This window comes from Ochotona princeps, chromosome 15, assembly GCF_030435755.1.
Source record: "Ochotona princeps isolate mOchPri1 chromosome 15, mOchPri1.hap1, whole genome shotgun sequence".
Taxonomy (NCBI): domain Eukaryota; kingdom Metazoa; phylum Chordata; class Mammalia; order Lagomorpha; family Ochotonidae; genus Ochotona; species Ochotona princeps.
Genome location: NC_080846.1, coordinates 17,448,050 through 17,475,582, shown reverse-complemented (window position 1 = coordinate 17,475,582; position 27,533 = coordinate 17,448,050). Strand labels below are relative to the sequence as shown.

General features: G+C 51.1%; 1 protein-coding gene across 1 annotated transcript; it reads right to left on the bottom strand.

Moving 5' to 3' along the window:
• Positions 1–81: 81 nt before the first annotated feature.
• Positions 82–27,533, bottom strand: KIF5A (kinesin family member 5A). The gene is made up of 29 exons (XM_004582955.2): positions 27,137–27,533; positions 17,828–17,915; positions 17,039–17,112; positions 16,534–16,638; positions 16,239–16,287; positions 15,798–15,853; positions 15,559–15,646; positions 15,337–15,461; positions 14,525–14,629; positions 14,236–14,384; positions 13,983–14,131; positions 13,554–13,729; positions 12,739–12,807; positions 11,638–11,844; positions 11,227–11,373; positions 10,542–10,730; positions 10,095–10,212; positions 9,679–9,743; positions 9,445–9,554; positions 8,947–9,048; positions 7,668–7,728; positions 7,054–7,125; positions 6,833–6,937; positions 4,737–4,953; positions 3,689–3,842; positions 3,353–3,435; positions 2,835–2,862; positions 2,290–2,403; positions 82–1,405 (listed from the first exon to the last, which is right to left on the bottom strand). The coding sequence occupies exons 1-28, from the start codon at positions 27,263–27,265 to the stop codon at positions 2,325–2,327; spliced, it is 3,099 nt and encodes a 1,032-aa protein (XP_004583012.2). The 5' UTR covers positions 27,266–27,533; the 3' UTR covers positions 82–1,405; positions 2,290–2,324.

Below are 27,533 nucleotides of genomic sequence, written 5' to 3'. Positions count from 1 at the left end.
ATATATATGGTTTAAACACCACTGATACGGTTTGATTCCACACCTTATGGCAAGTCTTCCCTTTACTGGTAACGACGTCCATCTCAGGTAAGCCTTGCCTTCATGGTTCGAGCTGTCTGATAACCTCCACACTGCAGTTCCCTGGAAAACCCCCTTAGCACCATGTGGCAGGAAAGAACCGCATGAAACTGAAAAAACAGTCCTTTTGGCTGCAGGAGAGGGGCCAGGGGGTCCCCTGCGAAGGGCAGTGGGGGAGGAGCCCTGCGCCTCCCCCCCTTTGGAAAGCCTGCGCTGCCCTTTCCTTTTAAAGTGCACTTAATACCAGGTGAGGACAGCAGAGAAGGACATCACAGAGGCAGGGGGTGTCTGTGAGGACAAAGTCCAGCTCCAGCTAGCCAAGGAAGGCATCTAGAGAAGATTGTACCAATGAGCCCAAACCCCCTCAGTTCAAAAGGTAGAGAAGGGAAGAGCATGGAGTCTGATTGTGGGGGGCAGGAAGGAGGGGAGGAACCCATCACTTCAACCTAAGGCCTTGTGACAAGAAACACTCAGGACTCTCCCAACTTACTCACCCCAATCCCCAAACCCAAGGAATCAGTCGTTCTGATGGACATCAGGTGCATGGCCATTGGCCTTCACCACACTGCTGGGAGGGGCCTGCCGCCTAAATTTGCAAAGCAGTTTGGAGCCACTCTGCCCTCTGCCCCTGCAAGCCTGGGGCTACAGAATGTCAACAGCAGCTTCTAAGGGAAAGGGAAGTGGTCCCATGAGCAGCCGATGTGCTCAGGAAAAGCAAGGGAGGCATATAAACAGGGCTGAAGCCCTGGGGTCCCCGCAGTCACGTGGGGGGTGGTCTGCAGAAGGTGGTCTGTGTGATGCAACAGCCCTTTTGTTTCCCCCTCCTCTGTGCTGAACATGAACAAGGAAGGAAGAAAAGTCCACATCTCCATCTTATTTAGAATGCTAAGACATTCGAATTTCTGCTTAAGGCTTTGTGTGTCCACATGTGTATGTGTGTGCATGTGCACATGTGTGTATGTGAAAGGGGGGGGAGCTTCCCCCTCCCCGGCTCCCATTTTTCCTGCTATCATCTCCGTGACCTCTACTCAGCGACCAATACCACTCAGTGTGAGAGACAAATACATGAGAGAGACAGAATAAACGTCCACCCTCTATCGTCCCCAAAATGAGGAGGGCAGACTACACGTAGCAACTGCTCGGGACATGGTTAGATATTCAGAGAGGCAGACAGAGAAGAGAGACGCAGCAGTGGCCTGGCTCTATAGATACAGAGAAGCAGACATCGAAAATCACACAGCGAGACGACAGGGGCAGGGGGAGCTAGTGGCAGGACCGCAGGTTTGCAGCATGCTGAGAGAAGAGGCCTCGCGGTCCCTCTTAGAAACTGGGAAAGAAACAGAAAGAGTGTGTGAGGTGCCAGCCTGCAGCCCCAACTGCCCCTGCAGGAACGGAGGCATTTGCACGCATGCATATGGAGGTTCCTTGCTCCTTCAGTCCCAATCACCTGTTCAGGCCCTGCCCCTCCTCCCTCATCCTATATCTCTGCTTCTCAGGCCTTTCTGTCCTGTCTGAACTACAACCCAGGAAAAGACCGGCCATGTTCTCCAAGGACCCAAAGGAGATAACAGAACAGGACTCCCAAGATCCAGCTCTGGCCTAAGGTGCCGGGCGACCGACAAGAACCAAGAAGGCTGCCTGTGTGACTACAAAGAGAACCTGGGCACAGAGACGGGGAAGGGGAGCTAGGGAGAGAGCTGTTTCCACATACAGGGAGCACAAGGATAACACCACAGCCAGGTCAACAGAAAAGATGCGGCAGGTGCTCCCTGAAGCCATGGATGCACACTGATGCAGCAGGAGAAAGGCGAATGCCTTGGTTGTAGATGCCTTGGTCTGCAAAATATCTGTTTGGACTAAATCACTGTGGGATAGAGGCATGGGAGCTGAGGCCATTTGTCAGGACCTCTTTGATTTCTGTGACCTGTGTGGGGCTCTAAGAGCCACAGTGCTCAGGCTTACTCCTTATGGTATGTAACAGTGCCTCCTAGCGCATAACAGCAGTAGTACTGTAGTTTCTCTTGGAGCTGAAGGAAAAGCAGAGGTGCAGAAGCCCGGGACCCCATCCCCTGGGTGGGGGAAGGAATGAGGATTAGCCCAGCCGAGCTGAGCAGGGATTAGAGAGTGAGTTTTGGAAATGGCGGGAGAAAAAAAAAAAAAACAAGCAGAAGCAGAAGAACTAAAGAGGCTGTGGGCAGGAGAGGAGGCTACCTGAAAGTGCAGGTATGGAGCCCTCCTGTGGGAGATTAGCTGGCTGCCGTCTCTTGGTGGAGAGGGAAGAGCTTGGCCTGCTCCTCAGCTTCATAACCACATGGTAGGTCGCTTCTGAAGGAAGAGACCCCATCCCCAGGATTAGCTCCCCACAATACACATCCTGCTGACACAGTCACTTAGTTCCCACAGAACAACTGTGTGTGCCACCCAGGAACACAGGGGCGCTCAAGGCCAGTGGGATGAAGCAGACTGGCTCAAGGGCACAAGCTAGAGCAGAAGCCCAGGTGACCAGATGTCCATGGCACTCCTTCGGCCAACTCTTCCCTCATCCAGACTGGATGGAGGAGAAGGCACAGGAAGGGCTTGGGGGAGGGAACAGTGATCTGCAGGCAGCCAGGGGGAATGTGGCCTCCTGGACAACACAGGAGTGCCAAGAAAGACTCCTTCCCACACAGACTCCAGGGAACCTTTGCATAGGGCACAGGGAAACCAAATCATTTCCGCCTGCCCCCAGGGGCCCAAGGAGAGTGGGAACAGTATACCTGTTGTCATTGATATCTGTGGCATTTCCTGCAGAAACGGCCATCAAGAACACAGGGGTGGAAGAAAACACAGGACACTAAGCGTTAGAATCCGTGGGCCCAAACTGGCCCACTGTCGTCCCACTGTGCCTCTCTCCTGGGTTGCCCCCGCCTCCACATCCTGTTCTCTGCCACTGGATAATCATCTTGTCTGAGAACAAACCTCTGGGCCCCTCACCAAGGAGAGGAGAGGAGAGGAGAGGAGAGGAGAGGAGAGGAGAGGAGAGGAGAGGAGAGGAGAGGAGAGGAGAGGAGAGGAGAGGAGAGGAGGAGAGGAGAAGGGGGGCAGAAGGCCAGGGTGAGGGGTGGGCATGCTGGTGGAAGGAGACTCAGAGAGGGGGCAGTGTCGGAGCTGTGGGAACAGGGGATCTCTGAAAGGTGCCATCCAAGTAGGGCACCCCACACAGTCCCTTCTGAAAGGTGCCGGGTAGGGATACCCTCGTGGTTCCCTCTGAAAGGGGCTCATCTTCCCCACTCACCATTGTCCATGTTGGCCTTCTGATAGGGAGCCAAGGAACTGCCAGAAGATGCAGCCGCACTGCTGCTACAGGAGTTAGCAAAGCTAACAGGAAAGAGAAGGGAAAAGCAGGCTCTGGCACATTGAGGACCACTACTCCACGTCCAGCCATCAGTGACACAACCACACACCCACCATCACCTCCACAACACGGGCCAGCAAACAGACAGGACAGAGTTCCCATGGGCCAGTGTTTGGCATGAGATGATTAAGAGTCAGGCAGAAAGCGACTTAGGAACATAAGGACACTTGCAGTGATGAGGGGCCCAATCAGCCCACGCTGCCTGTGGTAACTCACTACATGTCTGAGCTGGAGCTGGGTGCAGCCTGCAAGTACAAGTTCTGGTAGTTCTGAAACAGGCTGTTGGTGTAGCTGATGCACTCGGGGCTCCGCGTGCCACAGGGGTTGGTGGGTGAAGAAGCTGGGTAGTGGCCTGGTCGGACGGGTTTGGCTGCAAAAGAAACACCTCTGAGGGACAGGTGTTTGGCCCAAGGTTCAAGATGAAGTTGGGGACACCCAAACCCCATGTCAGTGAAATATGGCTGGTTCCAGTCTCTGCTGGTCAATTCCTGTGCCAGCTTCCTGCTCATATGCACCCTGGGAGGCAGCAAGGGATAGCTCAAGTGCTTGGGGCTCAGTCGCCCATGTGGGAGACCTAGACTGAGCTCCCAGCTCCTGGCTGTGGTCTGACCCAACTCTGGCTGTTTCAGGCATTTTGCGGGGCAGGCAGGAATGAACTAGTAAATGGAAAATCTCTGTCCATTTTCAAATAAAGTGAAAATAATACTACAAGCTAAGTTTCTTTTAAATAGAAGAAATGACCAGGAGGCTGGGGTTAGCCTGTGCTGTTTGGTCACTGGGGTCATGCAGGTGGGGTTAAGCCAGTTCCTTCTAAGATAATTCCCACAGGGTCAAGTGTTCAGCATGGTGGCTAAGATGTTGCTTGGGATGCCTGCATCCCATAGCAAAGTCCCTGAGTTCAAATCCCAGTTCTACATCTCATCCATTTTCCTGTTCATGTACACCCTGGGCAGCAACAGAGGATGGTTCATGAACTTGGGCCCCTGACACACATGTCAGAGACCCAGAAGAAGTTTCAGGTTCCTGGATGTAGCCTGGCCCAGCTTTGGCTATTGCCTCCACTTGGGGAATAAACCAGCAGTTGGGCAAGATCTCTCTCCCTCTCTGGCTTTCAAATAAATAAGTACATTTTAGAAAGATCATCATCCTTTTTTAATTTCTGGGGATGGGGAGTAAGAAGCAGTGCTGCAGCCACTTGGTTCTCAGGGGATTGCTGAGTCTGCTCCAGATGCTGAGCCTACCCTGCCTGCTGTGACCAACTCACCAATCTGAGCTGAGTGGCCCCGTTTGCCTGCACCCTTATAGCGCACGGCCTCCTTGATGCGGTCCACCTCCTGCTGGTACCGACGCTTGTCCTTCATGGCGCCCTCCTTGGCTTCCTTCAGTGCACCCTCCAGGGCCTTAACTCTCTCAGCCGTAGCCCTAAGTCGTTTTTCCAATTTAGGAAGCTCACAACGCAGATCTGCATTGTCACGTACCAGCTGCCAGGGGAGCCAAAGAGAAGAGGAGCAAAGGAAGATGAGAGACCTAGGGCAGAATTGTCCAGTGGAATGAGGGGTGTTGAGTGGGGAGAAAAAGATCTCACAGTCAAAGAGGACAGATGCCATGTCTCTTCATGCTCTTCTACCCACTACTTTCCTTCTGTCCAGGGAGACAGCAGTTGGGTATGACAAAGTTTGATTTTCTGCCCTCTGCATCATAGCGCTGTCTGGCCCAGACACTTGACTCCACCGAATGTCATGTGTGTCAGATCAATGACCCCAGGGCAACCAAGGGGTTGAGCACGCTCCTCCTGGGAGATGGCTCTGGGGGTTTGCCCAGGGCAGGCAGCGAGGCGATGGTGATGGCATTGAGAATGGGTCAGATGCAGTGCAGAGGAGGACCAAGAGCCTCCCACCCCGCCAACACAAACAGCCCCATAGGAAGAAAAAAAGTTTGAATTCTCACAAACATTTCTGTTCATGACCTTTTCATTCACTGCAACAGTGGCAGAGGGACGGGGCAGAGTGAGGGCCCTGCCGGGCAGTTCCTATGTGAGCTTGCATTTGCACAGAGAAGGGCTGTGAGTACCCAGGAAGGAGAACAGAATGATGGCACTGATTAGAAATGATTCCCCAGCTATTTTCCAACTTTTCCGTAATGCTGTGACACTATGAAAATACGACAAGAGAAAGATGCCTGTAAAAACTTCTGCAAAAAAAAATAAAGCTTGCAGACCACCACTGGGACACAGGGTGGGGATTTTTTCCCCCATTAAAGGAAAAAAAGGTAATAGTGGGCATTTAGATGCCCACACCTCATATCAGAGCACCTGTTTCCAAACCCAGCCCTGGCTTCTATCTCCTACCTACAGTTTCCTGCTAACGCAGCCCCTGGAAGGCAGGGAGGACAATGCAAGGACTTGTTTTCCTCCTGACCTGTGATGGATCCAGATGGATTCTGGCTCTTGGCTTTGGCATGGACCTACCTCAACCATTGGTAGGCGTTTGAGGACTGAATCAACTGATGGGAGTTCTCTGTCTCAGTAACTGTCTCTGCCTCTCAAACAAATAAAGACAAAATACTATCAAAAGGCACTAAGCATTTCCTCTAGAGGCAGGACATCGCATTGGGAGGAAAAGAAGTTCCAGTTCTAGGCTACTGAAAATAGGAGCTGGGTGTTATTTTAAGGTGGATTAGCAAGGAGGTTTATAGTTGGGTTTCTTCTATGAATACATTCAAAGACCCAGTTGCCAGGCTGCCAAGGGTGCACCTGCTTTGTACCCACCAAACATCCCCTGTCCAGGCTCCTTTGGATGCCCTTCTGCTGCCCCACCCCATACTTCTGAAATGCAGTCATCCACCTGAAGAATCACAAAAGCAAGGAACAAGACAATGGGCAGCAGCTTAACACGCAGGAGTTGTCAGCAGCCCCAACCAGGCACTGGCTGGGCCATCTCAAGGACATTCCTCCAGGCCCCTGCAGGCCAGCCCAGGCCTAGGCAGTGGAAGCTTTCTCTACAAGAGCAAGCTCTCTGCATGCCCTCCGTGGCTCCTGTGAGTAGCATACCTCTTGTGTGCTGACAGTACCCCAGCCCCACCCCCACTCCCCAAACCTTTCCCACTTCTGTCAATCTCACCCACTCCCTGGGGAACTCCACTTTGAGCCAAGGATAAGTCAGTGACTTTGAGGAGGGAAAACAGCCACGTGACAAAGGTCAAGGCCAAGGTATAAAGACGGGCATCAGTAGGGAAAGTAAAAAAGAACAAGAAAATTGGCAACTAAAAGGTTTCTCAAACCCCAGCATCTCCAGGGATGTGGGTGTCTTAGGTATCTGGCAGCCAAGGTTTCTTCTGGTCATCCTATCTTCAGCAACTTACTTGTTTGTGAACCTTTGTAAGCTGCTCCAGGTTGTTCTCAAGAAAGGAAATCTTCTGCTTTTGGGAGTGAATCCCCCCACTGTCCTCGGGTTCCATTTCCGCGCTCTGATTGGAGACAGGCAAAGATGTGGCTGTCCGGAGGCCCAGCCAGCACCACCAAGGACAGCAGCCGCTGGAGGAAGCTGGTAGGGGCAGGGGGCAGAGTCAAGGATGGCACTCACTTTCTTGACTCGAGTCGTGACGTCTTGAACGAACAGCTTGCGAAGGTTGTGGAGGGTCTGGAGTTCACGGGCCTGGAAACAACAATGAAACAATTGGGGTTATGGGCCCAGTGCACTGGCTCAACTAGCTAATCCTCCACCTCCAAGTGCAAGCATCCCATATGGGTGCCAGTTCATAACCCAGCTGCTCCATTTCCTGTCCAGCTCCCTGCCTGTGGTCTGGGAAAGCAGTGGAGGATGGCCCAATGCCTTGGGACCCTGCACCCACATGGGAGACCTGGAAGAAGTTCTTGGCAACTGGCTTCAGATCAGCTCAGCTCCAGTCATTGCAGCCATTTGAGAAGTAAAGCAGTGAATGGAAGATCTTTGTCTCTGTCTCTCCTTCTCTATGGAATTCTGCTTTTCCAATAAAAATAAATCAATCTTTAAAAACAAAACAAAATAGTGGGGGCTAGCCAGGATCCAGATCCACCTTCTCCAAGAGAAAGTGTCCTATTATGCTATAGACTAGCTGCAGAAGTGCAGAAGGGATGGGGTCAGCTGGAAATCGCAGGGAAGACTAGAAGAGCCTCCCGCAGGCCCCCGTTCACTTGGCACAAAGGAAAACCACTCACAACTGTCTCCTCCAGTCCCTTGAGGTCCTGCTTGGACTGCTCATGTCGCTCATACAGAAATCTGTAGCAGAGAAACAAGGAGAAAGCAGGACGCAGGATGCTTCTCCTCCCTCCACTCATCTCCCCCCGCCCTCTGCTCTCTGTTTTATTATTGCTGTTATAAAAGTTACCCAGGGTTACTGCACAAGAGTTGGACAAGCGAGTTCAGCATAGAGGGATGCTGTGTAGGGTTAAGGCACCTCCGTCCCACACTGAAGGGCCTGGGTTCAACTCCTGGTTCCCACTCCCAACTCCAGCTTCCTGTGAAGTGCGGCCCCTGCAAAGCAGCAGTGATGGCCAGGCAGGTATGTTCCTAATACTCATTGTGGGAGACCCGGATTGAGTTTCTGCCTTCCAGCTTTGATGAACCCAGAACCCGCTAGCAGGTGTGGACAATGTAGGGAGTAAGTCAGCAGGTGGAAGCATACTCTCTCTGTTTCTGCTTCTCAAGTAAATTAAAATAATAATAAAGGAAAGTCCCTCTTTAAAAAGGAGAAATGGGGTCTTCATCATGGTGTAAGTTGCTGCCTGAGACACCTGCATTCCATATAAACGCTGATTTGAGTCCACTTATGATCCAGCTCTCTCCTAATGCACTTGGCAAAGCAGCAGAGGACAATCTAAGTGCTTGGACCCCTAAACCCGTGTGGGAGAGTTGAAAGAAGCTCCTGGCTTCATCCTCGTCTAGCCTGGGTCATTGAGCCATTTGGGGAGTGAGCTAGACGATGGAAGATCTCTCTTTCTCTCCCTCTTTCCCTATAACTCGCCTTTCCAATAAAAATATTTTTTTTAAAAGCCAAGCTTTTATAAAAAGCTCACAGTTCTACTGGTTACAGACAACACCACCGCTAAGTGTCTGGTGTCCATCTCTCCAGGCTCCTTTCTCTACACATTTCTGTATTTTTAATGGGACCATGCCATACTGTTCTGACACCAGCTTTTCATGGTCAACCTAACCCACCAGCCTCTTCCGGCTACAACTCAGGTGGTTTCTGAGTGTCTGTGGTGCCATCCTGATACATGAGTGGCCTTGTGTGTTTGGATGGTCACTGTGACAGCTTGTGGCACGGGGAGCATGTGGCCACTATGAGAGTGTGTGGCACGAGGAGTGTGTAGGACAGGGAGTGTGTGGTATGTGAAAGCATGTGGCACATGGAGCATGTGGCCACCGCAAGAGCGAGTGTCACTGTGAGAACGTGTGATCACTGTGAGAGTACGTGGCACGGGGAGCATCCCTCACGTCAGCTCCTGCAGTTTGGCGCTCTTCTCATGCTCTTCGTTCTTCAGCTTCTTGTAGTCGGCCTGGAGCTTCTCCAACTCCAGTTGCAGCTTCTGATTCAGGCTGGGACAGCCCCAGGCAAGCAAAGGGTCGGGGGAAGGAAAACCAGATGTTACCAAGCAGGGAAAGGAAGAGGAGGTCCCGTCAGTGCTCTCCTGCTTCTCGTCTAAGCCCTTATGCTTGGAATGGACACATCCCACTTGGCACACCACAGGCTGCCCCAGGCCTGCAGCTTCTGGGACAGAGCAGGCAGTTCTGAGCTCAGTGGTCATTTGGGCCTCTGGTGGAAGGGACCAGACCTTATTTATCTCCTGAGGCAGCTGGACTGCAAAGCTGCGTCACTGGGGATGGAATGACGAGGGAGCAGGGGTAAGAGTGTCCTGTCCTGTCAGGAAGGAGCAAGTATATGGGCTCAGCAGGACCTGCAGGGGACCCCAAGGCCATCCATGGGAGCCTTACTCTTTGAGCTCGTCAATAGTCTTTTGCTTCTCGTTGATCTCGTCTCGGAGCCGGGCCAGTTGCCGGTGGTGGGCCTCCCGGTGACTCTCCATCTGCACCTCCAGCACCTTCTGCAAACAGCACCCCCACGAAGGTTTGAGGCCACACTCCCAGATGCACACCCCAAAAGTGCCCCAGTCCTGTCTGGCCACCTGCCCACTCATCCCACCCCCGGCCAACACCTTGCCCGCTCACCTTCACTTCATCTGCTTCCTGGGTGTCCGGCTCCTTGTCCTTCAAGACCACCTCATGCACGGTTTCTAGGAGAAAGATACCCCATAATAGACTGGCCTCCTTTGGAAAGCCCTGGAGTAGGGCCTAGGGCCCAGGTGGGGCAGGGCAGCCAATGGGCAGGCCTATGGGCTATTCCAGGGCAGGACAGTCCCTTCTGACACAGCAGGCATGAAGTTTGCGGGTCACTGTACATGAGCCACATGCAAAAACCTGGCTGGGGACTGAGCAGGTGAATTGGCATCAGTGGTTTCACTGGGAGAATGTCGGCTGGATTTTAGGGGATGTATGTGACTGTCCCCTTCCCCATTCCCCTGGGCTCTCAGATCCCGGGATCAGAGAGGGTATGGAGGAGTAATGGAGGCTGGAGAGGGTCTCACCCTGTGCCTGCAGCTTAGCCAGCTCGTCACTCAGGGAGTCGTAGGATTCCTCCAAGTGCCGTTTCTTCAGCTCCACACTCTGCATGTACTCCGTAAGTGAGCGGATCTTGGCCTCATGCTAAGAGGAAACGATTGGTAAGAGGAAGAAGGTGGACAAAGCAGGGAATGTGTAAGATGGTACACTCCTGTTCTCCTTCTGGTCCTCCTCCAGCCATTGCCTTCCAAGACAACCCAGTTCAGGGGTTAGAATCTCTATGTTCAAAGCAGGCAGTACCTGCCTCCATGCCTTCACTTGGCCTGCATTCTCCCCCCTGGTTCTTCTATCCTTGATCTCAGCTGACCTTGACATTCTGGTGGCTGCTGGCCATTTTAGCTACAAGTCCACAACAGCTTTGTTTCTCCCACAGTACCCTAAGACTTTGGGCTCAGTCACAGCCACTCACTTACCTGGGAGATGAGCAGCTGGCAGGAAGACAACTCACGCCCAGTCACCTCCATCTTGCGATGACATTCCACCTGGAGGTTTTCCAGCTGCCGGCACCGCTTCACCACAGACTTGACCTCCGACTTGATCTTGCTAATGTAGAGCCGGGCCACAGTGAACTCTTCCTCGATGGCCCCACTGATTTCCACGGGCTGGGGATGGGCACAGGGCACAGCGAGGCTGTAGGGCAGCCCTCATCCTCTCCTTCTGTCTGCCACCACCTCTGCACATGCATGCACACAGGCACACACACAGGGGACTCTAGTGGATAGATGAATGGTCCCATGTAGCTCTCTCACCTGGCAGTTCACACAAAATCACTCCACCTACATTTAAAGAGCCAAGGACCACACTCACCCCTCCTGGCTTACCAAGCAACATGATTTTTCTATTGTAGACAAAACTGATGAGCTTAATCAGCACACCCCAATGCACCTCCTTAGAACTGCGTTCCCACCTCCCTGCACATCCCCATTCCTTCTGAGCAAATCTGGCATTTCCTGGGTCTAGTGTGAAGATAAGGCTCTTGGCTCTCTGGCGCCCCCTCTCGGTATCCCCGAGGATCTGGAATGGGCCACCCTGCTTCGCCCTCAAGTGCCCAGGACAGGAACAGCCCCAGGGGGACTGCAGCTGTGCCTGCCCACTCACCAGCTTGATCTCCCCGTTGCCCACGATGACGCTGAACTCACTCAGGTCCTTCATGAGCCCATTCAGCACCTCAGCGATTCGTTTGCGCTGGTGTCCACTGACCTCCTGGAGTCGCTGCAACTCTGATTCCAGGGACAGCATAGTAGCCTGGGGACACCCCCTCAGGTCACTCCCATTGCCAACTCCTGCTCCCCCATGCCCTGGCCCCCAGTAGAGGCCTCTCATTCCATGCACGACTCCAAAGGCCATCACAAAGAGATCACAGGCCCTGCAGAAGGGGCTAGGAGAGAGGGGTCAGGAGGGCAAAGGGCAGTGGCAGAATGGATAGGTGCCAAAGCCATGCCACCCTGAAAGGAAGCAAAGGCCCCCGGGGACACGGAGTGTGACGGAGGCCATGGAGTGGTCACTCACCACCTTCTGAGACAACTCATCCACCAACAACTGGTTCTGCTGACTCTTCTCCTCCACTTCCTGGGACTTCTGGTCATAGTTGACGGCCAGCTCCTCCAGAGCCTGAAGCACTTCCTTTACCTCATCCTTGGCAGCATCGTTCTCCGACTGCAGGTGGCTCAGCTCTTGCTGGACTTTCTCATTGTCTCCTCGAGTGGATACCAGGAGCTGCAGGGAAGACAAAGGGTGTGTGAGGGAGTGCCTTGCTGGCTCAGGGGAGCTGAAACCCCTTCTCTCCCTTACAGCAAGAGTCAGAGGGAGTGGGCTTTAGGCCTCACAGGAAAACAACAACAGAAGGGAGAAGCACCAACTCCAACTCCGAGCTTTCAGAAAAGTCCCATGGCACTTCCCAGACTGCTGTTCAGTTTTGGGGGGGTGACTGGTCCCTGGGTCAGAATACCCCTTCTTCCATCTGATTTAAGGAGAGGGAGAGAGAAGGGGAGAGATAGAGAGAGAGAGGGAGAATCTGCCATCTCCTCATTTACTCCCCAAATGCCACAACTACCAAAGCTGGGTCAGCCCCAAACCAGAAGCCTGGAACTCCATTTGGGTCTCCTACATGGGTGGCAGAGGTCCAAGTACTTGGCCCACCTTCTGCTGATTTCCCAGTTGCATTATCTGGGAGCTAGATGGGAAATAGAACAGCTGGGACCTAAGTCAGCACTCAGCTATGGGATGCTGGCAGCTTTACCTGCTATGCCACAGCTCATGTGCCTTTCTGTCTGATTTCACCAAGATCTTTTTGTGCAAGAGAGCTTGCCTGTAGGGAAACCCACATCCCACACTGGAGTTCACTGGGTTTACTTCCTGATTCCAGCTTCCTGCTAATGAGGACGTTGGGAGGCAGCAATGACATCTCAAGTAATTGGGTTCTTGTCCTCCACACGGAAGACATAGATCAAGTGCCCTGCTCCTGGCTCTGGCCCCAAGCCCAGTCCCAGCCACTGTAAGTGAACTAGCAGATCTGTTTGCTTCTCAAATAAATAAATATAAAAATTTTTTAAAAAGTCTTTTTATGTCTTTCTTTTCATGTCCCCCGCCCCCGACACACATACCCCTTACCTCCTCCTGATCCAGCATCTGCTGCTTGAGTTTCTCTATGAGCTGGCTCTGCTGGTTGATCTCATCATCCTGTTGGGACCAGGGGAACAAGTGAAGAGAAGCCGCAACCAACTGCTTATCACTAGGAGGTGGGGAGTAGAGGGAGGATTCTGATAAAAATCCAGATAGCTGAGGGTTCCCACTAGAAGCCTCCTGTCCTAAAAATTAAAACAAAAACAAAAACAAACAAACAAACAAAAACAATCTTCTCTTCAGCCTCCTGCCCCGACTCTAAGGTTCATTCTAAAGTATTTTCTTCCTGGAGTTGCTATAACCCTGATCATATGTAGCAAACACATTAATGTTCACACCCATTAGCCCAGACATCCCATGCTAAGATTCCATTCCAACTCCCAATGCTCAAAAGCCAAGTCTCAGGTATAGGAGGCAAAAACAGTCATTTCAGAGTTCTTTGTAACAGAAAATACTGTAATGAGTGAATGGCCGAATACATTGTGATAACTGCATGCTCAGGCAGCTCTGTAAAAATACCCTTTTAGAAGAATTGCTGATGCAGTAAGAAATGGATCCTAACACGAGGCTGAAGGCAACAAATGGATGCCAAATGACATCTAGAGCTGGTCTGTGCACAAAGAAAAAGAAAATGCTAGGAGCATCACCACTCGCTCGATGCGGGCTGTGGATGACTTTGATTTTCTGCTTTCCCTTTTCCACACTTTCCAGCACGAGCGTTTATCCCTTCTTCCACAATCTGAAAAGGGCAGGTTCAAGACAATTTCCCAGCCTTGCACCTGCTACCCCAGGACATGGCTCACCTTGTCATCCAGCTGCTTGTAGAGGCGACGGATCTCCTCCTCATACTTCTGTCGTTCCTCCGGCGCGATGCGCACCACAATGGATGAGTTGTCATTCACAGGTGTCTCCTCACAGAGCTCAGGTCCCAGGGCAGCATCCTCCCCGGCCAAGCGCTCTGTCTCTGGCACATTCTCTCCTGGCCAGGGCACAGGGCAAGAACAAGGTGAGAAATGGAAGAGAAAGCTGAAGGCCCAGCCCCTCCTTCCTCCCAGGAACCTTCATGCCAAGAACTCGGACCTCCACTTCTAGCCCAAGTGGATCTTCCACCTTTTGCTGGGCCTGTTCCCTCCTCTTGCACCCCAGAGAGGAGCCTCCTCTGACTCCCACACAGGGCTGGCTCCCCAAAATGCTGCCTTTGTCTCCCCCAGAAAAATGCCCCACTCCCTAACCATTGCGCCACCGGCTCAGCTCGGCCTCCAGCTTCGCAATCGTCTCCTTCTGGGCCTTGGTCTTCTCCTTCTCCTTCTCGTATTTCTTCTTCCACTGCTCAGCAGTCAACTCCAGATTCACAGAGGCAGTGTTCTTAATGGTCTTTGCCCTGCCAGGGAAAGAGAAGAGGAAGGAAATGAAGAGACCCATATGAAGCTTAGGCGACATTGGGTGGGGGTATAGAGGGAGCGCCTCAGCGACCCTGCCACTGACCGCTGCCCAAACATCAGGGTGGACTTGGTCTCTGCATCATTGTAGCTCGATGGGGAGCAGCAGATGAACATGGTCGTGCGACAGTTTCCTCCCAGAGAGTCCTGAAGAATCCGTGTCATTTTGCTGTCACGATACGGCACATAGCTTTTCTGTAGTGGGGAGGAAGGAGACGGTGAAGCAGAAATGTAGGAGCTTGGGGAGGCCGGTGGGGTGGACAGAAATGGGACAACCTGCGAAACAAGGCAGGGGAGGGCAGAAGGTTGGCGGGGGGTCCCCAAGGGCCACTCACGGTGCCCTCAGCCAGTGCTGAGATCACGTTGCCCAGGGCTGACAGGGACTTGTTGATGTTCTTTGCCTCATCCAGCACGGCTCCCTCAGCTCCGGTCTTGCTGACCTGCCAGGGCATTCAGGGCTGTTTGTGTTGCAAGCACCTGTACTCTCCACTTAATGGGAGTGGCTCAGCCAAAGGAGAACAGAGAGGGAAAGGGGAAAAGGATGGAGCAAAAAATGGACCTGGGCCAGGATGAGCATGGCTCTACTGCTGTCCCCCTGAACAAAGTCATCTTTCCCCACATCCTGGATGACCCCACTATGGGAGCTGCTCAGGACAGGGAAATCCATAGACAGCAGGTCCAGTGGTTGCCAGGGGATGGGTAGAGGGGGAAATGGAGAGTTAAAGGGTGATGAATGTTCTGGAATCAGACAGCAGAGGTGGTAAAGGAACACACTAAAAGCCACTGAACAGCACATTTTACAATGGTGAACTTTGGGGCTGGCATTGTGGTAGTTAAGCTGCCGCCTGGGACACTAGCACCCCCAAGCACTAGTTTAAGTCCCAGCCACTCCACTTCTGATCCAGTTCCCTGTGAATGGGCCTGGGAAAGCAGCAGAGGATGGCCCACAGGGGAGAAAAGAAACTCCTGCCCTCAAGCAGCCCAACTTCAGCCATTTTAGCCATTTGAGGGGCAGGGGTAAACCACCAGATAGAAGACCTCTCCCTATAACTCTGCCTTTCAAATACATAAATAATTTTTAAATGCCCACCCTCTACACAAGCCTCCTGTCTACAGAGCCACCCAGCCTACTGCACAGGGCACTCACCTTCTCGCTCCCTGCCAGGTCCACGAGATACAGCTTTCCACTGAGTTTTTGCTCCGTCTCCATGTTTTCCTGCTTAATGTTGATGAGGAAGATGCTGTGGCTCCGAGAGCTGTGCTCATTCATGTCTGTCGGGATGAGGGAGAAGCAGGGCATGGATCAAGCCCTGGGGATCCCCATTTGCCCCGGCTTCCTTGGACCCCTCACCCTCAGATCTGCACTCACTGGTGACAGCCACGTGACGGTTTGACTTCCCCTCATCAATCACATCCAGAATCTCCTCTGGGCTGGACACAAAGCGCTCAGTACAACCCTGCACGGCATGGTGGGTGAGTGATGACATGGACTCCCATTAGGAGACTAAGTCACCTGCACATGGGTCACGTGATCTTTCAAGACAGCATCTGTTCCAAGCGTGCAGACGTTTTACCCTGCCATACCCCAACACACTGGGCTCCTCTTACCTTGACAAATGGCACCCGGTTCTTATCTTCATGCACAGACAGGTTCGTCTTGGTCACTGCACCAAAACAACATGGCATGAGCGAGTCCAGTGCTCCTACCCACCTCCCTGGGTACCATACAGTTGGTGTCCACAGTGGATTGACCCACTACAAGAGGGGGCATCCATCCTGAAGCCTAGGCCCCCTGTATGCAATCCAGCCTCAGCCCCGCCCCCTCTCCACTGTTGGCAGGTTCGCCCGGCCTTCTGAGCTTAGCTTCTGACCCTCTAAGGGTTTTGTTTTGGAAATCTGGCTGAGAGACCAAACAGCTCCATTCAAGTGATGAGTGGACGTGTCCTGTGTGCCCTCTGAATCTCCTGGCAAACAGCACCCAAGGCCAAAGACAAAGTGCACCTGCCTCCCTCATTTTCTCCCTCACTCCCTCCTTTCTTCAACACTCACCATCCAGAAGATCACGGATTTTGTCCAGGTAAATCTCAAAGTAAGAGACCTGGTGAGGGAGAAAGAAGGAGTATGAAGTGAACAGAGACAACCTTAGAATGGATTCAGGAGTCCCAAACTAACAGGACAAGTTCAGACCGTGGAGGGAGACAGAAGGCAGGCATTAAACATCTGGCAGAAAAGAATTGGGGTGCCCAGGAGGATTAGTCAAGTTGGGGAACCTAGGGGAACCTAGGAAGGCTTCACTGGCAATCTTGCCCTCCCGGTGGCTTGTAGGAAGACCCATTAATGTCACCTTGATGTGGAACTCCAGGTTCTCATCCATGGAGTAGATGTGGTTGAAGATGTCACGGGCAATCCGAGGAATGATTCCCATCAGTTGGGGGTCATGCAGCTTCCCCTGGTGAGGGCAAGGCAGCATGAGGCTGGGCTCAGGAGGCACAAGATAATCCACCGGAAGGCAGTTGAACACAAGGTCATGGGTGGCAATGGAAAGACCTCCCCGGCAACCCAGGAGACAGTCACCACCACATCTGCCTTACAGAGGCAGGGAGAACGGAGCACCCCTCTGGACTCTCATCACGGCTGTTTCTCCAGGTCAAAAGAAGAAAACTGGAGGAGTGGCAAGGAAGGGGGGCTGCAGCAAGTTGAGGGGATACAGGACCTTTCCCTAGAGCAGAGCCCTTCAACTTCTCCTCTGATCTTGAGGACCCTCTACTCCTAGACCTCCTTCCACCACATTCCTGGACTTCCCACCGATGTCCCCAGTTTCTCACTCCCCTCCCACACAGCGCCCTCACCTCCATTGTATGGGTTTTTCCTGAGGAAGTCTGACCATATGCAAAAATGGTGCCATTGTAGCCAGCAAGGACATCTGGAAGACAAGTAGATAAAGTGCACAGATGGAGCTAAGTGGGGCAAAGAGTGGGCAGCCTCAGAAAATACATCCTAAAACTATTTACAGGCACGGTGGGCTAAGCAACCCACAGCCCATGTCAGAGCGCTGAATTCAGTCTACTCTCTGCTTCCAATCCACTTTCCTGCTCATGCACCTGGGAGGCAGCAGGTGATGGTTCAAATACCACCCAAATGGGAGACCCGGATGGAGTTCCTGACTCCTACCATCAGCCTGACGTAGTCCTGGTTGTTGCTGGCATTTGGTGAGCAAACCATCAGATAGAAGATACCTCACTCTCTCCTCCCCACCCTCTCCTTGTTACTCTGCTATCAAATACATAAACAATCAATCTTTAGAAAGCAACAATAAAATAACTTTAAAAAATACACATGGGTGGGCGTTTGGCTTAGAGGTGAAGACACCCACATTCCACATGGGAATACCTGGATTTGACTCTGCCTTTAATTCCTAATCTCAGCTTCCCTTCAGGGGAGAAGCAGCAGCGATGGTCCAAGTCACTGGATTCCTGTCACACACATGGGAGCCCTGGATTGAGCTCCTGTCTTCAGGCTGGCCATTCCAGGCCAGTGTGGGCATTTAAAGAGTGAACTAGCAGACAGGAGCTCTCTCTCTCTCTCTCATGAATAAATATAGGAAGACAGGATGGAATGAAGGAAGGAAGATCCATTACCTTTGACAATCTGCATGGCACAGGCATGATAAACTTGCTCCTGAGTCGTGTTTGGGGGGAACACGCGGTCAAAGACATACGGTTTTCCCTGGGATGAAAAGAAAATACATCAGCCACCAGCAGGTGAAGTGTGATGGAATACAGATCTCACAGCCCCTCCTGCAGCTGGAGGAAGACAGCCTGTTCTTTCATCTCATGCACAGAAACCTGGGGGCAAAAGACAGACTAGAGAGAGAAGCCAAGTTTAGTATGTACACTGAAAGGTGTGTTACCCAAGAAGAAGGCCTCAGGAGATCTCAGTCTAGCATGATGGTTTCTGCTCCACCGTCCCACACCAAATAAGAAAAGACATGAGAGCCACCAGCTCCGGAAAGTGAAGAATGATACCTCAATGTTAGAAAGCATCTCAAGGGACTGGCATGATGGCTCCATTGGCTAATTCTCTTGCCTTACAAGCACCAGGATCCCATAAGGGTGCCAGTTCTCATCCTGGATGCTCTACTTCCCACCCAGTTCCCTTCCTGTAGCCTGGGAAAGCAGTCAAGCATGGCTCACCAAAGCCTTGGGACCCTGAGCCTGTGCAGGAGACCCAGATGAAGCTCCTGGCTCCTGATTTTGGATCGGCTCAACTCTGACCACTGTGTGACTATTAGGGGCTTGAATTAGCGAATGGAAGACTTTCTACCTCTCCTCTCTGTAGATCCTATCAGCCTTTCATATACATATATTTTAATATATTTATACATGTATATGTAAACATCTTGAACTTGGCATGTATTTACTGTTAAAAGGACAAAAACTAAACAGAAAAAAAAAAGATAAATGTAGGTCCTAAAAACAAATTAAGAAATACACTCTATAAGCATAAAGGTGTTCAATATTTCCAAGAAAAGGAACTGAAATGAGACCTTTTTTTTTTTTTTTCGGCTATCATGGGGGAAAATAAACTTTCAATTGTAATTCTCATAGTAGAAGAAGGGACAAGGAAACGAGCACCCCCACTCCTCCCTGGAGAACACATCCTGGTTGTCATGGAGTGATTCAGATATGCATCATCAGGAGTCTCACACAAGACCCACACAGCCTGCTTCCAACCAGTTTACACAGAAACAACTCTGGGGCTGCTAGAATCCTTCCTAGTACTCACCTATTCATAATGAGACACTGGAAACAAAGAAATAGCATTTCAGGCACTGGTTACCCCAGGGAATTGATTAAATGATGTCTTTGGGCACCCACTGTTTTCCTGACTCCTACTTAAAGAAACAGGAGCAAAACAGATTAATACTCCACCTGTGGTGCTGGCATCTCATAGAGGATCTGGTTTGAGACCTGGCTACCCCACTTCCAGTCCAGCTCCCTGTTAATGAGCTTGGGAGAGCCATGGAAGATGGTCCAATTCCCTGGGCTCCCACACCCTGCACATGGGAGCCCCAGAAGAAGCTCCTGGCTTTAGATCAGCCCAGCTGTGACCATTGTGGCCATTTGGGGAGTGAACCAGCCAGTGGATTGAAGGTCTCTCTCTATGTCTCTTCTTCTCTCTCTGAAAATTTGCCTTTCAAATAAAAATAAATAAACCTTTAAAAAATAAATCTTGGATAAATCCATTAAAAGACATAATAGAATATCAATAAATCTCAAAAACAAGATGAATAACACAGTGTATTATTCCCTATATTATATTAAGTTCAAGAATGGACCCAGAGCCCAGCACAGTAGCCTAGCAACTGAAGTCCTCCTCTTGCACGTTCCAGAAACCCATACAGGTGCCGGTTCTAATCCCGGCAGCTCCACTTCCCATCCAGCTTCCTCCTTGTGGTCTGGGAAAGCAGTCAAGGATGGCCTAAAGCCTTGGGACCCTGCACCCACGTGGGAGACCTGGAAGAAATTCCTGCCTTCTGGCTTTGGATTGGTACAGCACCGGCCATTGCACTCACTTGGGGAGTGAATCATTGGACAGAAGATCATCCTCTCTGTCTCTCCTCCTCTCTGTATATCTGACTTTGTAATAAAAACAAATAATAAATATTTTAAAAATAAGATTTTAAAAAAGGAAATGTGTACTAGGAAAAAAAGCACACATTGAATTCCATGTTTACACACATATTTTGAACGATCCTCATATAGTATGCTACCATTTATGTAAAAAAGTATATACATGTATATGTATTTACTTATAAATGGACAGCATATTTTTTAAAAGAGTTACAAAAAATGGCTAGCAATGCTTGTCCTCTGAAAAGGGACGTGGGTGGCTAGGAAAGAGAAGTGGAGGAAGCTTAGATTTCACTGTGTACCTTCACATTTGTTTGAATTTTGTCACATGTACATGAAAGATTCATTCAAAAGATTAACTAAAAATTGTAAAACAGGAGCCTGGCATGTCAGCATAGTAGGCTAAGACTCTACCTTCTGGTCCAACTCCTTGCTTACAGCCTGGTAAAGCAGCAGAGGATGGCTCAAAGCCTTGGGTCTCTGCATCCACTTGGGAGACTAGGAGAAAGCTCCTACCTCCTGGCTTAGGACTAGCCCAATTTCAGTCATTCTGGACACTTGGGACGTGAATGAGCAAACAAAAGATCTCTCTCTTTTCTTCACTCTGCAACTGCCTTTCCAACAAAAATAAACAAATCTTTAAAAAACTGTAAAATAATTTAAAAGCTACACAACAATATTTCATGATGGTAAAAGAGCTATGATATTTGATAGTAAAAAGACAGATTATGAAACCACATAGTTCGTGATTCACCTTTATTAAAATTGATATATGTAAATATGTAGGAAATAAACACTGGAAACAAACACCACTCATCAGATTCCTAACGGTGCTTTTCTTGCAGTGGTGCCATTTAGGATAGTTTTTAGGCATTCTTCTATAATTTTATAGTTTTTTCTTCTTTTAAGATTTTTTTAAGCATTTAAAAAAGATTTAAGATTTTTTAAAACATTTTTTAACCATTTAAGATTTTTAAGCATTTAAAGCTCCTAAAGCACTGCTTCAGCTGCATCTCACACATGCTAACACTGTATTTTTGTTGCCATTTATTTTATTTTAATTTTATTTATTTTTATTGGAAAGTCACATATACAGAGAGGAGGAGAGACAGAGAAGAAGATTTTCTGTCCACTGATCCACTCCCTAAGTGAAAGCAATGGCCGGAGCTGCGCTGATCCAAAGCCAGGATCTCGGATCCTCTCCAGGTCTCCCACGTGGGTGCAGAGTCCCAAGGCTTTGGGTTGTCCTCTACTGCTTTCCCAGGCCACAAACAGGGAGCTGGATGGGAAGAAGGGCCGCTGGGATTAGAATTGATGCCCTTGTGGGATCCAGATAGATACAAGACAAGGATTTAGCCACTAGGCTACTGTACCCTGCCCAATTTCTTTTGTCTTTAACTGTGCCAACAAATAAAATCCATTAGTTTCATAGACATGTCATTTTAATATTGTGAAAGAAAATCACATTTTTAATTTTCAAATTCTGATCTCAGCATTTCTCCCCACAACAAGCAGGGCACATCCGTCTTGGCCAACGCCTGTCAGCTCACCCAGGCATTTAACTGAAGAGGAGCGAGCCAATAGCAACCCTCAAGCTTAGCTTGTCCCTCCTTTTTCCCTCCTGGGAACAGGGGCACCCACACACTCACACCCACATGCATTCACTCAAAACATTCCCCTAGACTAAATTCCAGAAGGCTTCCCGGACCTGTTAAAATGGAGGGCACTCTCCAAATGCTGAAGCCTGAGACTGCCAGGCGGCCTCCTTTCTCAAGCCTGGCAGGAAAGAAGGAACAGCACACAGGATTAAATGATGGGGTTCTCAGGTGTGGGAACTAACACTGAGTGAGCACACTTAATAACCTCTGGAGCAGAGAAAGCCCTGGGACTTCTGTCACAATGTCAGGGGTGCCAGGAAGACTTGCTACCTATGTCTTATCTCTGGGGGGGCACTTCAATGCCAACCTCTTTCCTCCTTTACTTAAGATTTTTATCCTTAGGGCTGGTGCTATGATGCAGTGGGTTATGTTGCCACCAACAGTATCAGCATCCTGTTTGGGTGCGGGTTCTAGTCCGCAGTCCCATTTTTTTTTTAATTGGAAAGGCGGATGTACAGGGAGGAGGAGAGACAGGAAGATCTTCTGTCTGATGATTCACTTCCCAGGTAGACGCAAGGGACACTGCTGCGCTGATCCAAAGCCAGGAACCAGGAACTTCTTTCCAGGTCTCCCAAGTGGATGCAGGGTCCCAAGGCTTTGCGCCATCCTTGACTGCTTTCCTGGACCACAAGCAGTGAGCTGGATGGGAAGTGGAGCTGCTGGGATCAGAACCAGCGCCCATATGGGATCCTGGCGCATTCAAGGCAAGGACCTTAACCATTCATTACGCTATCACGCCGGGTCCCACTTTCAATTCAACTCCCTGCTAATGTACGTGAGAAAGCAACCCCACTTTTCTTTTCTTTTTTTCTTAAGATTTATTATTTATTTTTATTACAAAGTCAGATATACAGAGAAGAGGAGAGACAGAGAGGAAGATCCTCTGTCTGATGATTCACTCCCCAAGTGACCACCACGGCCGGTGCTGCGCTGATCCGAAGCCGGGAACCAGGAACCTCTTCTGGGTCACCCACACTGGTGCAGGGTACCAAAGCATTGGGCCGTCCTTGACTGCTTTCCCAGGCCACAAGCAGGGAGGTGGATGGGAAGTGGAGTAGCCAGGATTAGAACCTGTACCCATATGGGATCCTGGCGTGTTCAAGGCAAGGGCTTTAGCCGCTAGGCAATGCCGCCGGGCCCACAACCCCACTTTTCAATCCAGCTCCCTGCTAACGTGAGTGGGAAAGCAGTGGAAGATGATCCAAGTCCTTGGGCTCCTGTACCCACATGGGATACCTGGATGAAGCTCCTGGCTTTGGATTGGTCCAACCCTGGACCATTTGGAGAGTAAATCAGAATGGAAGGTCTCTGTCTCTGTCTCTTTCTCTCTGCCTCTGCTTCTCTCTGTCTTTGTAACTCAAACAAATAAATAAATCTTTGGGAAAGAAAAGATTTTTATTCTTGATCAAGTATTTAAGTTCTTTCAATTTCCTACTGGTTATACTTAGAATGATTATCATTGCTTCAGATCTTCTTCAGAGAATCCCCAGGCCCAGGGCTTTCTACTTTCCCTGCCCTCTAGACTTCTGACATAGAGACCACCACCTGCCTTTACTTCTCTGATGACTCCTTTGAAACCCACTACCGCAGGTCTTGAAAAGTCCCTTTCTGGAATGTGGGAGAGTGGGCACATAGTTCTTTTGTCCCTCTCGCTGGCCTCTCGCTGCCCTGGCCACTCCACAGTTACAGACTGACATCTGGATCCAGAATTTCTTGGAGGCAGGAAGTCCCTTTAGACCCCCAATAGCAGAGGCTCTGGCCCATACCACACCCCTTATAGGCAGTATATAACAGTATCTGTTATAAACAGATACTGATGAAGAAGACAGCAGGAAGGGCCTGGAGATCTGAATGAAACGATCAGCAAAAAGGGAAAGTAGTAATCTCTTTCCATTTTATCAAAAGAGCTGGTGGACAGCCAAACTAGAAAACAGTAACAGCTCATGGAGTAAGCACCTGTTACTAGGCATCATTTCATTTCATGCTCACTGGTTATTGCAGAAGCTAAGTACTGTTCCCATTCCTATGCTATCCATGAGGAAACAGGTTCAGAGAGATCTCTGGAGATCACCCACAACCACAAAGCTGAGAAATGGTCGAGCACAGTGTCCAACCCAAGTGATCCCATTCCAGGTACACCCAGAGGAAGCCAAATGCCAACTCTGCCTCATGGCTTTTCCTTCTGCTGCCCCAAAGGCACCTTGACCGCAGTCCCTTTGGGCGTGGCTGTTTCTCCAAGCAGACAGAAGGGAAACCTACCATACTGCTCCAACCTCTTTATGGGAAGCATGGGGTCCTCCCACCCAGCCTTTCAGAAGGCACTCCTTCGCCCTCACCACCTCCATGTCATCAGAGATCCTGCCAGAGGCCAGAGAAGTATCCCCCCACCTTGTTTTCACTCTTCCCCAATCCCAGCAGAGTGACTACTGCTATCCCTACTGGTCAGGTTCTCACTGACCCTCACAGCCCTCAAAGCAGCTCCTCAGAGTTCAGCAGCCCAGGTTTCCTGTTCTGTAGCCCAAGCTTCCTGTTCCTCTGCTGGTTCTCTTGCCCATTCCAGCACCTCTCTGCAGGCTAAATTAACGAGGGTGGGGGTGAGGGGCCAGAAACAGGGTGCTAAAGACGATCAACCTGTTCAAGCTTCACTACAAACACTTGGTAGAACAAGCTAAATTGCAAGTGCTGGGCCTGATTTCCATGGTGACACCCCTGGGGAGTGTTGCCATGGTAATGATGGAGCCACACCGGCCACAGGGAACATCACCGCCCCTCTCTGCATTCTTTTATGAGACTCCCCCAAAGCTATCTCACCCTGCTCAGCTATCAAAAGAGGCCCAGACTACCATAAGCTATACTGACTGATCCAGTAACACCGTAGCCCCCAACCTAGCTGGACCCAATCAGGTACTTGACGGTCCTGGTTTCTTACCCCACTGGAGCCCCAAGGACAAGTAAGGGGAGTGCCAACATGTAGACCCCTGAATGAAGGAGAAGGAGAGTGTGGGGCAGCTCGGACAGTGGGTCTGAGGACATTGCAGAGAAAAGCTCGGGTAGAAGGAAGCAGAGAGCCACTTATACAGGGCCAGGAAGAGTCATGCTGGATTTCCAGTGTGCACAGAGCAAACCAGAGACACCCCACACAGGGATGGTGACCCCAACACTTGGCCATTATACCCTAGGCTCCTCAGCCCTGCCCCAACTCAAGCAAGAAGTCAAAGGGGTGGGGGAGAAATCAGGTGCCCAGTGCTGTCTCTCCAGCTTCTTTTCCTATCCTCTGCCAGGCAGAACAAAGCCCAGGAATGCAAGGGACTCAGCAGCCCGTAGCCTTGAGCTGGCTGCAATGCTAATACTCCAGAAATGACCGCCAAGACTGATTTTGAGACTGGGCAGGAAGGGCCTGAGGGTGGAGTTTGGAGATACTTTCCTTGCCTACCTTCCCAGACATCCATCCTGAAGCAATCCCCTCTACCAGTCCCTTAGTCCTGGGGTTCCCAGCACAAGGGCTCCCAAAGAGAGTGGGGGAAGCGACAGGAGAGGACTAGGAGCCATTCTTTCTTGGCGTGGGGTAGGGGGAATGACCCTGCAGGCTCCCCAGGAACCTCATCTCCTGCTGCTCTCACTCTCCTGAAGGCAGAATGAACCTGCCTGAATGAACCCACAAGGCCGCCTGAAACAAAATGGCCCCCTGGAAGCAGCAAGACCTGCAGTGAGAGACTGACAGAGGCCCAGGACGATGGAAGATAAGCGTATCTAGAAGCATCAGGCCAGACAGATGAGGAATGCCAGCAGTGGGGCTGAGCTATAATCAATATTGGCAAGGGGGCCTTCCTTCTGCTCCCTCTCTGCTCCTACTCCACCCCTGTTTAGCTGGTCCAATTGGACACATCAATAATACAACCCTTCCTGCCAGCATCACCCTCTGCCCCACGCTATCTCACCAGGAGTAGGGGCAGGAGGCCATGGATTCTTAAGGAACTAGGTCAGACTTAGGGAAAACAAGGGAAGTTGGGTTTTTGGTGGATTTGCTTGCTCCCTATAACCACCTCCTTCCTAGTCTCAGAAGACCTTGGACTCCAACCCTTACAATTCAGTTGGTTACCCAGACTCTTCATATAAAGCAGCCACTCCCCACCCCCACTCCACCTCACCCCACTCCACTAAGGCATCATCTGGACTTGGCCAGACAGAGCCAACTGCAAAGACCTGCATTCCCCAAAGCAAAGGGAGCAGCAGCCTTGCCCATGTGACAGTCACTGTCACTCACACATGTGTATATAATCACATGCACACAGCAAACAAAAGCACCTGAATTCACAGTATGCATGAGGGTTCAGGGTGGTGACAAACCAAAGTAGCACCACTTAAGGCGTGTTTACCCTAAGTCCCATTTTCACTGACTCAGATGGCCTTGGCTGCCTCCCCTTCCTCCCTTTGGCTCCTTCACCAATCTGAGTGCCAACTGCCTTGCGTCAAACACAGTGGATCCAAGAGGCATCCAAAGTGGCCCTGACCTTGAGGATGGCCCTCCCCTCTCAAACCAGCTACCTCCCTTCCTCTGTACTGTTTCCTGGCCCAGCCTTTCTCATCTCAGACTCTGCAGATGGGGCTGGACCCCCCAGATCCTTCACCCTATACCCACAGCCTGGAGAGTTCCCACCCACTAGAGCCAGGCCCAGAAAATTCCCTTTGGACCATCACAGAGGGAGCTGCAGAACTGGAAGCCGAGAGGCAATGTGACAGCAAGGGGACAGGTGTGGGCTGCGCAGCGGCCACAGATTTGGGACTCAGATCCGGCATGACCTTGAGAAAGTCATACAACTTCTTCCGGCCTCAGTGTCCTCATCTGTGAAATGGAAACATGGATGCTACTGCAGAGCCCTTGCTCTAGGGCTTCAGTAATTAAGTGCGCAGCACATAATCCGTGTCAATTTCCCAACTCTCCTCCATGTTAGGAGCTGCTATTTTTCATTGGATTGACAAGGGGAATGGATGATGAATAAGCAAATACTTCTTGCAATTGCAGGGCTTGACAAGGGGAAGACTAGGGAGTCTGGAATCTTTTTCTTACTGTACCTAGAAAGGCCAGACTTGGTCTTAGCATCTCAAAGGTTCCCTCCCCAAACTGGGTGTGGCATCCACTGTATTTTTTTTTCTCCTATCCTCATTGTAGGCTGTTAACTACTTCAGGAGATGAGGGGGCTCTTGTCCTACAGCCCATCCCTCCGCAGAGACCCCTGGCTGTCCATCTCCCAGCGAGCCTCTCCCCTAGGTTTTTCTTCTCTAGTGAGGCTCTGGGGTGGAGGCCTAAGCCAAAAACAAAGAGAGGATGCGCTTTCTCTAGGGGGAGAGGGAAAACATCAGAAAAAGAGCAGCTCTGAGGGAGGGGTGAAGATGCTGCAGAGACCGGCAAAGGGGACTTGGGGCTTCTCCGGTGGATGGACAGGGCCCCCTCCCATCCTGCAGAGGCCGAGCCGCAGGTCCAGCCCTGGCCACACCCAGCCTCTTCCCTGGATCAGGGGAGAAAAGGAGGGGCTGCGGCGGAGACCGAGGAGGAGCAGCGGGGAGGGGGCGCTGGGTGCCAGGCAGAAAGGAAGCTCTGTGGGGGAGAAGATGCTCCATCCCCCCTCCCCTAATTACCCGCTGAGGCGACTCTCACCCCGATAACGACGCTGTCGTCTCCTTGGAAAATGGGGATAAACTTGTCCCCCCGCAGAATTTCAGCCTGGTTCAGGGGCCGAAATCGGCAGAGCACTTTGATGCTACATTCGTTGTTGGTCTCCGCCATGGTGGTCGCAGGCGTGGGGTTGGGGTACTGCTGGGGCGGCCGAGGTGATGCGCGCTCCTCCAGGAGGCAGGTGCTGAAAGCTGAGGCCGAGCCTGCGGACAGGTGCTGGCTCGCTGGGCCGGGAAGACAGTCGAGTGTGAGTGTGTGCGAGACAGAGAGAGAGGGAGAGGATGGGGGGCGGGGGCCGGGCTCCAAGGCGGAGGCTGGCGAGCGGGGCCGGGCTGGCTTTCTCGCTGCTGCGGCACAAGGATGCGGGCGACCTGGGCGT

Coding starts and splice junctions, on each gene's coding strand:
- KIF5A (XM_004582955.2), bottom strand. CDS start 27,265: ATGGCGGAGACCAACAACGAATGTAGCATCAAAGTGCTCTGCCGATTT. Junction 15,462..15,558: donor CCGTCACGTGGCTGTCACCA/GTGAGTGCAGAT, acceptor TCATCCCGACAG/ACATGAATGAGCACAGCTCT. Junction 7,729..8,946: donor GCCAAACTGCAGGAGCTGAC/GTGAGGGATGCT, acceptor TCTCTGCTACAG/ATTTCTGTATGAGCGACATG.